This window comes from Herpailurus yagouaroundi, unplaced genomic scaffold (genome assembly GCF_014898765.1).
Source record: "Herpailurus yagouaroundi ecotype Mexico unplaced genomic scaffold, PumYag 185, whole genome shotgun sequence".
NCBI lineage: Eukaryota > Metazoa > Chordata > Mammalia > Carnivora > Felidae > Herpailurus > Herpailurus yagouaroundi.
The window spans coordinates 27825327-27839138 of NW_024412416.1; the positions used below are offsets into that span (position 1 = coordinate 27825327).

Sequence of the window (13812 nt, forward strand, 5' to 3'; positions counted from 1 at the left end):
GAAAGAAAGAAAGAAAGAAAGAAAGAAAGAAAGAAAGAAAGAAAGAAGAAAAGAAAGATGTTGCTCTAAAGAAGGTTTGGGAAACACATCATGTCCCACCACGCCTGCCAATCCATACTGTCTACTTCCATATAGAAACCGGGCCTTGGGTTACTAGGCTGCTGCACTCAAGGGTCCTTCTCTTCATCTCCCAGGTCAGAGAGAAACTAACAGTACATCTGAAGGGGATAAGCCTACAGAGCCATGTGGAAACTGAAGAGGGAATGGTGTCTGGGGATGAATGAATGAATGAATGAATGAATGAATGAATCCAAGAATGAATCCAAAAACAGGATTAGACCCCAATCAGCAGCAGCAGTAGTGCTCAGCTGAGGAAGTTTCCAGGATCTGCCTCAAGCAAGAAAATAATTAGTGTACGTTAATCAACAATGGCAGAGCAAGCACAGAGACGGCATCCTATCTAAATGGACCAAGCTGTTTAATGGTGAAGACTATGCTCCTCCAGACAAAGGCAGAAGAACATGATTAAGCTTATAAAATCATGAAGAATATGGTAATATATATAGTGAATATGAATACACTAACACTTAAATCTTGAAAGCTGTAACTTTTAGACTAAGAATTGCTACTCACAGAAAATTACAAAGCTGGTTTCTGTAGTACTGAGGATATAAACAAATCCCAGCAAGGCTGAGAAAACCCTCAGCTTTCTAGACTGTCCAGGAATGCCAGGAATATGGGTACCCCATGGGAGCCTGCTCTCATTGGAACTGTCATCAGAGAGCACAATGATATTCTGGGACCTGGAGCATACGTGATAGTATGGCTTTTAAACCAGTGACAGCAGCAGAGTCACCTTGGTTGAGGGGGGTGAAGGTGCCCTGCCTCTTGCCCTTGAGATATCCTAGAAGCAGAGTTTGGTGTCTGCCATTAGTAGTGCATGTTACAGTTTACAGCACCCTTGAGCCACATTTGTTCCAGCCTTCATTTGCCCTCAGGAGAACCCCACATACTAGGAAGTACCACACACCCCTGCACAGGAAGGCTAAATCCCTGTCTGCATGTGGGGCATGACAATGCAGCCAAGCTTGCAGGAGCTTGGGCAAGAGACCAACTCTCAACAACCAACTCTCAACACTGCAGACTGTACTTGTGGGGATGCTGCCTGTTCTCTGCTCTTCTCCACCCTTATTTCTCCTCCCCTTATCCCCCACTCCAATTCGCTCCACCTCTGAGAGACACAATTCTTCAAATTCCAAAGGCATCACCTAGATTTACTCCTGAGCCTTGGAAGTAGCCCCTTTTTGGTCACACCAGCAAAGGGAACATGGGTACTAGATTAAGCAACCAGAACACATTTGAACTTGCTGTGTCTCATGCCTCATGTCTAAGAGGGTCTCCTATCTAACAGAATCCTTAAAACACTAGCTTAGGTTAGTCCTTTTGATGCTACCACCCAGATCAGTGGAGCTGAGGTGACTTGTCTCCCATGAACACTCAGGGAGTATGTGTTTCCCTATGACCAAGTACCAGGACATGGTGGGTCCAAGCACAGAAGGGCCATGATATGCTGGGGAACCATCTTCAAAGTAAATAACATAAAGTCTAGATAAAAGTATAGTTCCATGGCCTTACAAGTGGCCTGCATAATGACCAGGCCTGAAGCTCAAGCTTCAAGAGATTCAAGACAAATGGCCTCTGATGTTCAATAAATGTCTAATTAATGAAATGTCTAATTTAAAGAAACGAAATGGAATCAAATTGAATTTCTCTTTCCCAAAGTTACCCTGCAGAGCCTTGTCAGGCCAGGTCCCATAACCCTCCAAGCCTGAGGAGAGCAAGATGGCTGCTCCAACTTCCCCAGCACTTGGATACATATCCCTGACCATCTGGCAGGAGCTTCCACACTGCTCTGCTTCACCTGTGACCATCTCAATGGATAAGAACTCCTGGAACCCATCTGCCTCACACCCCTGGACAGCAAAGCCTACGTCTGGTGACTTCCATGTATATTTCTATGGCCGCCACTGCTCCTGCCATAGCCGTGGCCACAAGGAAAATCCATAGCCATAGCCATGAGCACTGAGCACCACAATCCTGGAGGATGCACGGGCTGGACCAGGGCACACCAGCAAAGGGAACATGGGGACTAGATTGAGCAACCAGAACACACCACCATACAGGGCCACTCTACATACCTTATCGTCACAGGAGTAAAAAGCAGCAATGTGGTGACATTGTCTAGGAAGGCAGACAGGACAGCGGCAATGAGACACAACATGATGATCATGGCCCACACTCTTCCCCTAGAGAGCTGGTATGTCTGAGATGTACACACACAGAAAGGAACAAGCCAGGATCAGTGGGGTTGAAGAATAGATGTGACTTTTCATTACAGATTATAAGAGCCAGTGATCCAAATAGCCACTACATGGTGGGTTAAAACTTAAACCAATGAGTTCCTAAAGTTGCTAAGATGAGGAAGTGATGACCTGTACCTGGACATTCTGAATCCACCATGATTTACCCTCCTTCCCTCTGATTCTCCTTCTTCACAGTGCCCTTTGATGGTTCACTGGTCACAAGGTGATTGCCCTCTATCCCTTTAACATTATCCAGTATCTTACAATCTCCTTTTGGTTAGACAGCCTGGGCTATGACCCTCAAGCCTGCTGATTGTTGGTTATCTAAGGGACTTAGATCTTAAGGATTTTCAGTACCAAGACATTGAGAGGAAGAGACCAGATATTTGAAGATGCAAGATGGCACACAAAGACGGCAAAAATTCTGTCATTCAGAGAATGACAAAGCAAAGGGCTTTGATGAGTAAATAGTCTTTTAGAAGAACTTTCCAGTTCAAAAAAGAAAATCAAGCACAACACTAGCCTTTGCATTAGCAAAATATGGTAAGATCTCCTCTCACCAACCCTGAGTCATAGCACCAGTGCAGAGTCTGGCCATCAGAACTTGCTGGCGGATTTCCCAGGATTTCAGTTATAAAAGTGAATGTTTATATGTTCAATAATTAGAAAGTCATCACTGAAATTATTTCAACACAAAGTAAAGTAATCAGAAGCTGATGACTTGAAATATTTGGATGCTCTAAAATGCAAAACAATTTTTGATATGAAGCTCTCAACTTGCCAATTTAACTAATGCTACACAAACATTCAACCCAAATACTCTTTTCCTTGATCTCCTTCAGTTTATTGAGAAGATCAAAGTGTTTCTCAGAGCCACCTAACTTAGCACAGCAATTGTACCCAGCCTTACACCCATAATTTTGTAAAGGAAGATGGAATTTTAAAATATTTGCTTTAAGTGGTAGCTTTATTGACTGAATATGTAATGGTAAATAACAGTGAATTAATACATAAATATTAACACATAAATATTAAATCCCACATCAAACCTACCTTTACAGCACAATAATCAAAAAATCCAGTTTCTGAAAATATGGCTACTAAGATCATCTGTGGGACAAACAGAAAAAGGAGACAAGAGGAATCTTTTAGAAGTGTAACATCCTGAAAGGACATCAGAGTGATCAGTTACAAGGCCTCTGCATGAAAGCTACCACTTCATCAAGCTTCATGCTTTTTTGCTGAGTGTAGTCCACTTAGTAACTTCTTGAATAGAGCCTCTTGCTTATAAGGCTTGCACCTCTATTTTTGTCCAGGTAAATTATCATTCCACCTAATCTTCACAAAAGTCATCAGGTGTTACCATTACTCTCTGTTTTATAGATGAGGAAACCACAGGGCAGAGATGGGAGATGACTTGCTCACAGACACAAAGCTAGAAGCAGGAAGGGAAATGAGCCGGAATGTGGCCTTCTGCACCTAAATGTCCACACAAGCAACAATTAAATATTTTAAGATTTTTAAACTGAGTTAAATTTTGTTTCCTAAAATAATGGGACAGATTTTCATCACCAATTTGACCAAGAGACACAAATAAGATCAGTTACATTGAAATGATTATTCTCTGGGTTCACAGAACCCAGAGAAGATTCTGGAAGATTCTTTATTCCACCTCCTATGATAGCAATATACCATTTGTTGAATTTAGAGAGAAAAGCTACAGGTTCAAGTACTAATCCTTCCATTTAGAAGTAGTTTAACCTTATGCAAAAAAATTATTCAATCCTCTGTACTTTAGTTTCCTCACCTCACCTCTGAATGTTTTATTCCTTGTTAAGGCTGTTGTGAAAATTCAATAGAATTATGTAAATTAAAGTACTTAGAAAACAGTAGGCCCAATATTATCTTTCAAATATTCAGCACAAAACAAAAATTTCCAAAAGTCAGTTTAGACTCAATACAAATATCTACCTTGTCTATAATGACCATCAATGTTCATCCTAATCCAAATGGCCACCTGTTACTGTCTGTAGAATGTGGTGTTTCACTCACCAATAGAAGCTTCACATGAACTGAATGGGTAGGTCCTATGTGGTCTTCCATCATTGTGGAGAAGCTGATCCACACATTTGCTGCCAAAACTACCCAAAAGAGACTTAAATTCAGGGACCAGGGTTAAGTGGCCCCATGGGGTGGCTAACTGCCATGAAATAAAGAGGAAAAGGCAGGAGCCTGGATACATAAATTATCTTTGCACCTCCAAAGTTCCAGAATCATAGGAGCTTGCTGAATGGTTTCAACTGAGAAAAAAAAATTAAACCATGTGTTATGGGCTCAATTGTGCCACTTTCCTCCACAAATTCCTATGTTGAAATCCTAACCCCAGTACCTCAGGATAAGTTAAAGTGAGGCCCTAATCTAATATGACTGGTATCCTTATAAGTAGAGGAGATAAGCACACAGACACACACAGAGGGAAGATCATGTGAAGATACAGGGAGAAGATGATCATCCACAAGTCAAGCAGAGAGGCCTCAAAAGGAACAAGCACTGCTGACTTGGTCTCAGAAATCTGGCCTGCAGAAGTATGAGGAAATAAATTTCTGTTTTGAAGGCACCAGTCTGTAGTACTTTATTATGGCAGAGCCAGCAAACTAATATATCATTCATTTAAGTTTTTTTTAACCTCTTTTATGAGACATCTGGTATGTCTTCCTTCTTCCTTCCAAATGCCCAGACTCTACTACATACTTTTCAAGACCAACAAGAATATGAACTTCTCTATAAAGGCTAAGTTCAGAGCACTGACCTGTCTCCTTACACTGCACTCAGAGAGGAAGCAGCTAGTTTGGGTCACATTGAAGCCTAGAGTAGCATGGCCCTCTCTTATGACTACCAGAGGGGATAAAATATTAGCCAGGAAAATTAAGATACATAATAATCTGCTTTACACAGAGTGGATCTTTTGTCCAGAAAGGGGAAACCCTCCTTCAGACCACTTAGCCATTGTAGGGTCTGTTCAAGAACATGTGAGGCATTCCTACTGATATTCAGGATCTTATCAAATTTCACTTCTTCTAGTTAAATTGGTTTATGACACACAAACTATTACTTAGGTTCAATTTCTTTCATTTTCCATGTATTTAATTACAGGTGTTTTTCCAATCCCCAAAACTTATATGGTTCACTTATTTGGGATAATCCATTGTATATTTTAAGGGAAGCAACTCAAAAATGTTACTAAGTTATCTAAACGACAATATTATTTAACTATCAGACAGGACTAAGACTGCAATTCTCCAGCTAACTAACCAGAGCACCAATCATTTCATTCCTCCACAGGAGAAATTGACTAGGCCTGCGCTAACACTTCTTAATCAAGCCCTAATTGTCAAGCAGTACAATGTCTTTAATATAATGAAGTATTATCAGCAATGGCAGCAAAAGAGAAGGCCCCAGATTACAGCAGGCTTGGAGCCCTGTCCTACTGAGAGGATTATAATTACCATGCCAAATAGCAGGGCCAAGGTCTCAAAATCAATCCACTCCACCACATGGGTCAGGCTGGGTCTCTGCAATCAAAGTACAAATTTCCCAATTAGTTTGAGGCATCATCCTTCTGGTGATAGCTGTAAAAAATGTGCCACTCTTTATAGCAAGCCCACTCATTTGACCACAGTCAAAAATCATACTATCCACTTGCTTTTAAAATTAGAGTATAACATCAATGAAAACGACTCGTGACCCAAGACATTATAATGTCAAGCTTATACATTTAGTAACAAGAAAAGCAAATTTCCTAAACCCTGTCCCTGGCAACTCCAACTCCAGAACTGCAGCCTGAAATGCAGGACTGACCCTTGAGATCAGTGAAGTTCCCACATGCCTTCCTTGGTATTGGAGCATGAGGCCAGGATGGCAATAACTGAAAGATAAACTTGTCCTACTCACCACTTGTTCATCCACTCTCACTTCATCTTCTAACAACCCTGCAGAGTAGGGAAGGCTGAGGTCATGGGGAATTGGGAGCACAGAGTATGAAGTGAGGGCACTTTGAGAGTCTCATTGTTGGGAAAGGACTGCATGGTGGCCCAAGGAGCTACCCGCAGCACAAGATGTGTGCCGCATTAATGTTTTCTAAAACAAAATAGCTACTACTATATTACTCCTTAACAGTTAATAAAAATAACAGTGGTTTATGTATAAGTTTTAGCATTCTGGGACATTTTACCCTTAGGGTTAGTATTTTTTTATACCAACTCTAGCCAAAATGAATGAATGAATGAGTGAATGAGTGAATGAATGAATGAATAACAACATAGCCCCACATAGTTTTTTAAACCAGTTATTATTCTTTGGCTAACTAAATGGCCTTTAGTAGTACTTTGAAGAAAAAATCCTTTAAATTCTATAGATTTATTTTTTTCTTTTCAAATTTCTATTTAAATTCGAGTTAGTTAACATACAGTGTAACATTGGTTTCAGGAGCAGAACCCAGTGACTCATCACTTACATACAACCCTCAGTGCCCATCCCAAAAGGTGCCCTCCTTAATGCCCATCACTCAACTACCCCCACCTACCTGGTTCCATCAACTCTCAGTTTATTCTCTATTGTTAAGAGTCTCTTATGGTTCCCCCCCCCTTTTTTCCCACTTCCCCCATATGTTCATCTGTTTTGTTTCTTAAATTCCACATATGAATGAAATCATATGGCATTTGTCTTTATCTGACATTTATTTTGCTGTTGCTGGGAATGCAAACTGGTGCAGCCACTCTGTAAAACAGTATGGAGGTTCCTCAAAAAGTTAAAAATAGAACTAACTACCCTATAACCCAGCAATTGCACTACTAGGTATTTACCCAAAGGATACAAAAATATGGAGTTGTTTTCAAATCCAGCTCTGTGTGCTGCCACCTTCTTCAGTTCCAGCACTGTTCCTTCAACAATGGCAGGCCTCTATCTCCAGTGGACACTTGGGCTCTCTTGCTTTTGCTTCTCTACATTCACTCCTATGTTCCTGAAGACAGGCCACATGCAGACCCTGATGTGGTGCCATCACCCCCAAATATGCATCTCCAGGGACCTCCTGATGTCTGCAAGACAGAACTCCAACCTCACCATTTCTCACCTCTCTGCTCCAGGCAGGATGGCCCCCTCTAGTTCCCAAGGGCTGACAGCACCCAGAGCCAAATCTAACCACTCAGCTACACAGCCCTGAGCAACTGCATAGCGATGAGCCTTTCCTCAGCTAAAATGCAAAATAAGAAATGTGTGTGAAAGTCAAATGAAAAACAGTCATCAATGTTGATAAGGTTTGTTGGTTCATGCCTCCAGCATGGATCCTGAGGGAGAAATGTGGAAATAGCATATAAAAGAATGAAAATCACTAGCTAATGCCTAATTGTTGGACTATCTTTGAATCTTATATTCTATACAGTGGTAAGCCATTGACTCAAAATGTTACAACTTACGTCTCCAATCACAGCCAGCGCTGCTAATGCTGCAAGGGAACCCAACATGGCTGCCAGTGTTCTGTGAACAATCTGTAAAGGAACATAGGAAATTATTGCATTCGTCCACAGGGTTTTAAAATGTACAAAAAGCCTATATTGCTATTAGCATCCATCAATGTTATTTCTATATGCCATTTTATACCATATCTATTAAAAATACATATAAATCATGGGTCCTTTTATTTCAGAATCTGGAAACCCCAAATACACACACAAACACCACCAGTCTGCCTTCTAATGAAAGCTAATTTCATTTCCTGAATAATTAGATGACCTAGGAATAGAAGCAGAAGGCTAACATATATTCTATAAGGAAGCCTGCAGTAAATTGTCATTAATTATTTACCATATAATCCTGAGGAAAGTAGACCATTAGTTCTACAACATATATCAATTCTTCCCAATTAATGACAATTAATTAATGAAACCAAAGGTACATAGCCAAATGCTTAATCTAATTGAGATTTCAGTGTTACCACTGAATCATGAAAGTATGTTTTTTATTTAATTATAATTCAAATGGACATGGAATTTCTGAGACAAAATATCTTCATAGAAAGACAATGATGCAGAGAAATTGGAACCCTCAAACACTGATGGTCGGAGGGGTGCCTGGGTGGCACAGTCAGTTAAGCATCCAACTTCAGCTCGGGTCATGATCTTGCAGTCTGTGGGTTTGAGTCCCACGTCCAGCTCCGTACTGACAGCTCAGATCCTGGAGCCTGCTTTAGATTCTGTCTTCCTCTCTCTCTGCCCCTCCCCCGCACATGTTCTGTCTCCCTCTCTCTCAAAAATAAACAAGCATTAAAAAATATAAAACAAAATATTGCTGGTGGGAATATAAAATGGTGCAGCCCTCATGAAAAAGTTTGGTAGTTTCTTAAAAAAAGTTAAATAATAAATTACCATATGACCAGAAATTCCTTTCATAGGAATCTACCTAAGAGAAATGAAAATATATGTCCTATTAAATTAATTAAATTAGGCCATTAAATACAGAAGTGGTTCTAATGCCTTAGCAGCCTACATAAGCAAACCAAAATCTAAGCCTATAATAAATGCCTCAAGACTAAAAGATCAAAATCTATAGGGCCTCTGGTGGCTCATTTGATTAGCATCTGACTCTTGATTTCTGCTCAGATCATGATCTCACAGTTTATGAGATTGAGCCCTGTTGCTGGACTCTGCCATGTCAGCGCAGAGCCTGCTTGGAATTCTCTCTCTCCTCTTTCTCTGCCCCACCCCACCCCATGCCTCTCTCTCTCTCTCCAAATAAATAAACATTGAAAAAAAAATAAATCAAAATCTAAGAACAACTGATCATAAACAGCTAACTAGGCTTCCCAAATAAGGCAGATACTTCAGCTATAGCCAATCAAATCATTTTTTTTTACTTTGCTTTCCCCCTTTTCTCTGTAAAAGTCTTTCCCATAGCTCCTGTTGATAGAGCACTTCAAACCACTTCCAGTTTGGCACTGCCCAATTCTAACTGATTTTTGGTCAAATAAACTCTTAAAAATGTACTATACCTCAGTTTATCTTTTTAACGCTTCACATAAAGCATAAATGTTCATAGCAACATTATTCAAAATAGGCAAAAAACTGGAAACATTCCAAATGTCTATCCATGATGAGTGGATAAACAAAATGTAGTATATGCTACAACATGGAGCTAATGATACATGCTATATTATGAATGAACCCAAAATGCATTATGCAAAGTGAAAAAGTGAAACACAAAAGACTACATTGTGTCATTCCATTTATATGAACTGTCCAGAAAAGGTTAATTTAGAGATACAGAGAGATCAGGGTTGCTTGTGGCTGGAGGTAACAATAAGGACTGACTCCAAATGGGATCTTTATGGGATCAATTAATATTCTAAAATTGTATCATGCTTTTTCCATTTTTTTGTGTCTTCTTCAATTTCTTTCATAAGCTTTCTAGGTTTTCAGCGTATAGATTTTTCACTTCTCCTGGATACGAAGAAAAAATATTGCTAAAATATTGATACTACCCAAAGCAATCTACATATTCAATGCAATCCCTATCAAAATAACAGCTAGCATTCTTCACAGACTAGAACAAATAATCCTAAAATTTGTATGGAACCAGAAAAGACCCCAAATAACCAAAGCAATCTTGAAAAAGAAAACCAAAGCAGGAGGCATCACAATCCCAGAATTCAAGCTATACTACAAAGCTGTAATCATCAAGACAGTATGGTACTGGCACAAGAACAGACACTCAGATCAATGGAACAGAATAGAGAACCCAGAAAGGGACCCACAAATGTATGGCCAACTGATCTTTGACAAAGCAGGAAAGAATATCCAATGGAATAAAGACAGTCTTTTCAGCAAGTGGTGCTGGGAAAACTGGACAGTGACATGCAGAAGAATGAACCTGGACCAGTTTCTTATACCATGGAAAATGGATGAAAGATCTCAGTGTAAGACAGGAAGCCATCAAAACCCTTGAGGAGAAAGCAGGCAAAAACCTCTTTGATCTTGGCCACAACAACTTCTTACTCAACACGTCTCTGGAGGCAAGGGAAACAAAAGCAAAAATGAACTACTGGGACCTCATCAAAATTAAAAGCTTCTGCACAGCAAAGGAAACAATCAGCAAAGTGAAAAAGCAACCAAGGGAATGGGAAAAGATATTTGCAAACGACATATCAGATAAAGGGTTAGTATCCAAAATCTATAAAGAACTTATCAAATTCAACACCCCAAAAAAACAAAGAACCCTGTGAAGAAATGGGCAAAAGACATGAATAGACACTTCTCCAAAGAAGACATCCAGATGGCCAACCGACACATGAAAAAATGCTCAACACCACTTCTCATCAGGGAAATACAAATCAAAACCACAATGAGATACCACCTGACACCTGTCAGAATGGCTAACATTAACAACTCAGGCAACAACAGATGTTGGCAAGGATGCAGAGAAAGAGGATCTCTTTTGCATTGCTGGTGGGAATGCAAGCTGGTGCAGCCACTCCGGAAACAGTACGGAGGTTCCTCAAAAAATGAAAAATAGAGCTACACTACGACCCAGCAATTGCACTACTAGGCATTTATCCAAGGGATACAGGTATGCTGTTTTGAAGGGACACTGCACACCCGTGTTTATAGCAGCACTCTCAACAATAGCCAAAGTATGGAAAGAGCCCAAATGTCCATCGATGGATGAATGGATGAAGAAAATGTGGTATATGTATACAACTGAGTATCACTCAGCAATCAGAATGAAATCTTGCCATTTGCAACTATGTGGATGGAACTGGAAGCTATTATGCTAAGTGAAATTAGTCAGAGAAAGACAAAAATCATATGACTTCACTCATATAGGACTTTAAGAGACAAAAGAGATGAAAATAAGGGAAGGGAAATAAAAATAATATAAAAACAGGGAGTGGAACAAAACAGAAGAGACTCATAAATATGGACAAAAAACAGGGTTACTGGAGGGGTTGTGGGAAGAGAGATGGGCTAAATGGGGAAGGGGCATTAAGGGATCTACTCCTAAAATCACTGTTGCACTATATGCTAACTAATTTGGATGTAAATTTTAAAAATAAAAAGTTAAATTAAAAAAATAAAATTGTACCATGCTAATGGTTGCTGCTATGGTCTAAATGCTTTTGTCCTCCCAAAATTCATATACCTGAAGTGATAGTATTAGAGGGTGGGCTTTTGGGAGGTCATGAGGTCATGAGGGTGGAATCCTCAGAATGGGATTAGTGCCTTTATAAAAGAGGATACAGAGAGATCTCTTGACCCTTCCAACACATGATGAGACAATGAGAAGTCTGAAACCTAAAAGAGGGCCCTCATCTGATCAGGCTGGCACTGGCACTTCCAGCCTCCAAATCTGTGAAATAAATGCCTGTCATTTATAAGCCACCCAGTTTGTTGCATTTTGTTATAGCAGCCCTAAGAAACTGAGAAGTGAGGATGCTGCTATAATACCTAAAAATATGGAAGCAGCTTTGGAACTAGGTAATGGGTGGAGAGTGAAAGACTCTGAAGAGGCACACTAGGAAAAGCCTTAATTGCTGTGAATAGACCATTAAAAACAATTCTGGCAAGGGCTCAGAAGTAGGAGAGTCATCTGAAGAGAAGTCTCAGTCTTCAGAGAGAATACCTAAGTAGTTGAGAATAAAATGTTGGTGGAACTATTGATGGTAAAGGCCATTCTGAGAAAGTCTCAGACAGAATGAGGAACATGTTATTGGAAAATGAAGAAAAGGAAATTCTTGTTATAAACTGGCCAAGGACTTAGTTGAATTGTGTTTGTATCCTAGTTGTGAGAGGTAGAACCTGTAAGGGATGAAATTGGCTAACTGGTTGATGAGTCTTCTAAGCAAAGGGTTGCAGGAGCAGCTTTGAGTAAAATGAGAGAAGTGAGAAGTGACTTAAAGATGGAACAGTTAATTAAAAAGGAAGCCAAACTTTAAAATGTGGGATTCTCAGCCTATCCAAACTAAAAGAAATGAGAAAGCTTCAAGAGAATACACAAAGCATATGGCCAAATTTCATAAAGACTTCAGTTTGGATCTGACATCACAATGGGAAGCTAGGAGTTATTCATCAAGACAGTGGGGAGATTAGTCAGCCATCTAAACAAAAGCCAAACCTACTGTCCAACACAGTAGAAAAATAGCCCAGAAGACATTTCAGAGATCATCAGGGCTGCCCCTCCCATTCTAGGCCCAGAGTGCAAAAGCCTGCATGACAGAAATATTTCAAAGGGCAGGCCAGTGCTACTTGACACCACTTTGCAATGTGGGCTCCAGTGCACCTGGTATGCCCAGCAAAGCACAGTAGGTATGAATATCTTCACCTTGATTTTGAAAGATAGATCACCTGGAGCCTCAGGCTTTGGACCCAGTCATGGGACATGGCAGGCCCTTCTTCCCTCAGCACAGATGGATACTCAGGGCCCAGGACATGGCAGAGAGCCCCTCTGCCCACCCACCAGGGACTCTTGAAGTAAAAACCACCCCATCCCCTCACATGACCCCTTGAGGAGGCCAGTGCCTCCAAAATGTGAGCGTTTCCTATTCATGTAACAGTCAAGGCACAATGCCAAGGCAGTGACAGACAACTGTGCTCAGGGAATGGCCAGGAAACTAAAGCCAGCAGTGCCCCTCACAGAGTTCATAATCCACCTGTGGGGGAACGAAACACAGCCATGGGTCTGTACCTCAGAACAAGTTGGAGGGAGAAAAAAGGGCAGGCAGATGTTTCTCCCACAGAGTCCTGAAGGGGCTTTAGGGCTAGAAACAATGAGACTTCCCAGCACACCTAGGAGAATGGCTAAAATAAAAAGTAGGAACAACACCAAATACTAGTGAAGATGCAGAGACTGGCTCATTCACACATTGCTGGTGGGAATGTAAAATGGTCCAAAAACCTAAACGTGCAACTACCCTACTACCCACCAATTCCATCCTGGGCATTTTATTCCAGAGAAATGAGAACCTGTGTTCACACAAAATCAGTACATGAATAATCATCACAGCTTTATTTGTAACTGCCCCAAACTGGAAATAACCCAGATGTCCTTAAAGAGTTGAGTGGTTAAACAAACCATGGAACATCTACATTATGGAATCCTACTCAGCAATGAAAAGGTATAAACCACTGATACATGCAACAACCTGGATGAACCTCCAACAGAATTACAGAGTACCCATTCTAAAATGTCACTCAATGTATGACTCAATTTGGACATTCTTAAAATGATAAAATTATAGAAATGGTGGGAAGATTAGTAATTCTCAGTAAGAAGGGTGTTATAAGAAATGGAAGGAATTGGGTGTGGGTACAAAAGGAAAACATAAGGCATCCTTGTGGGGATGGAAATGTTCTGTATCCTCAATGTGGCAATGTTAATGTCCTGGTTGTGATGTTCTACT

At 40.4% G+C, this 13812-nt stretch overlaps 1 protein-coding gene across 1 annotated transcript in view; it reads right to left on the reverse strand.

The window, feature by feature from the left end:
• The window catches only part of OCA2 (OCA2 melanosomal transmembrane protein), a 527910-nt gene that overhangs the window by 340238 nt on the left and 173860 nt on the right, over positions 1–13812 (reverse strand). Inside the window, exons 10-13 of the mRNA XM_040493912.1 lie at positions 7838–7909; positions 5870–5935; positions 3417–3473; positions 2199–2323 (exon numbers count right to left, since the gene is read on the reverse strand). Coding sequence (XP_040349846.1) covers positions 2199–2323; positions 3417–3473; positions 5870–5935; positions 7838–7909 — 320 coding nt within the window. The remainder of the gene's footprint in view (positions 1–2198; positions 2324–3416; positions 3474–5869; positions 5936–7837; positions 7910–13812) is intronic.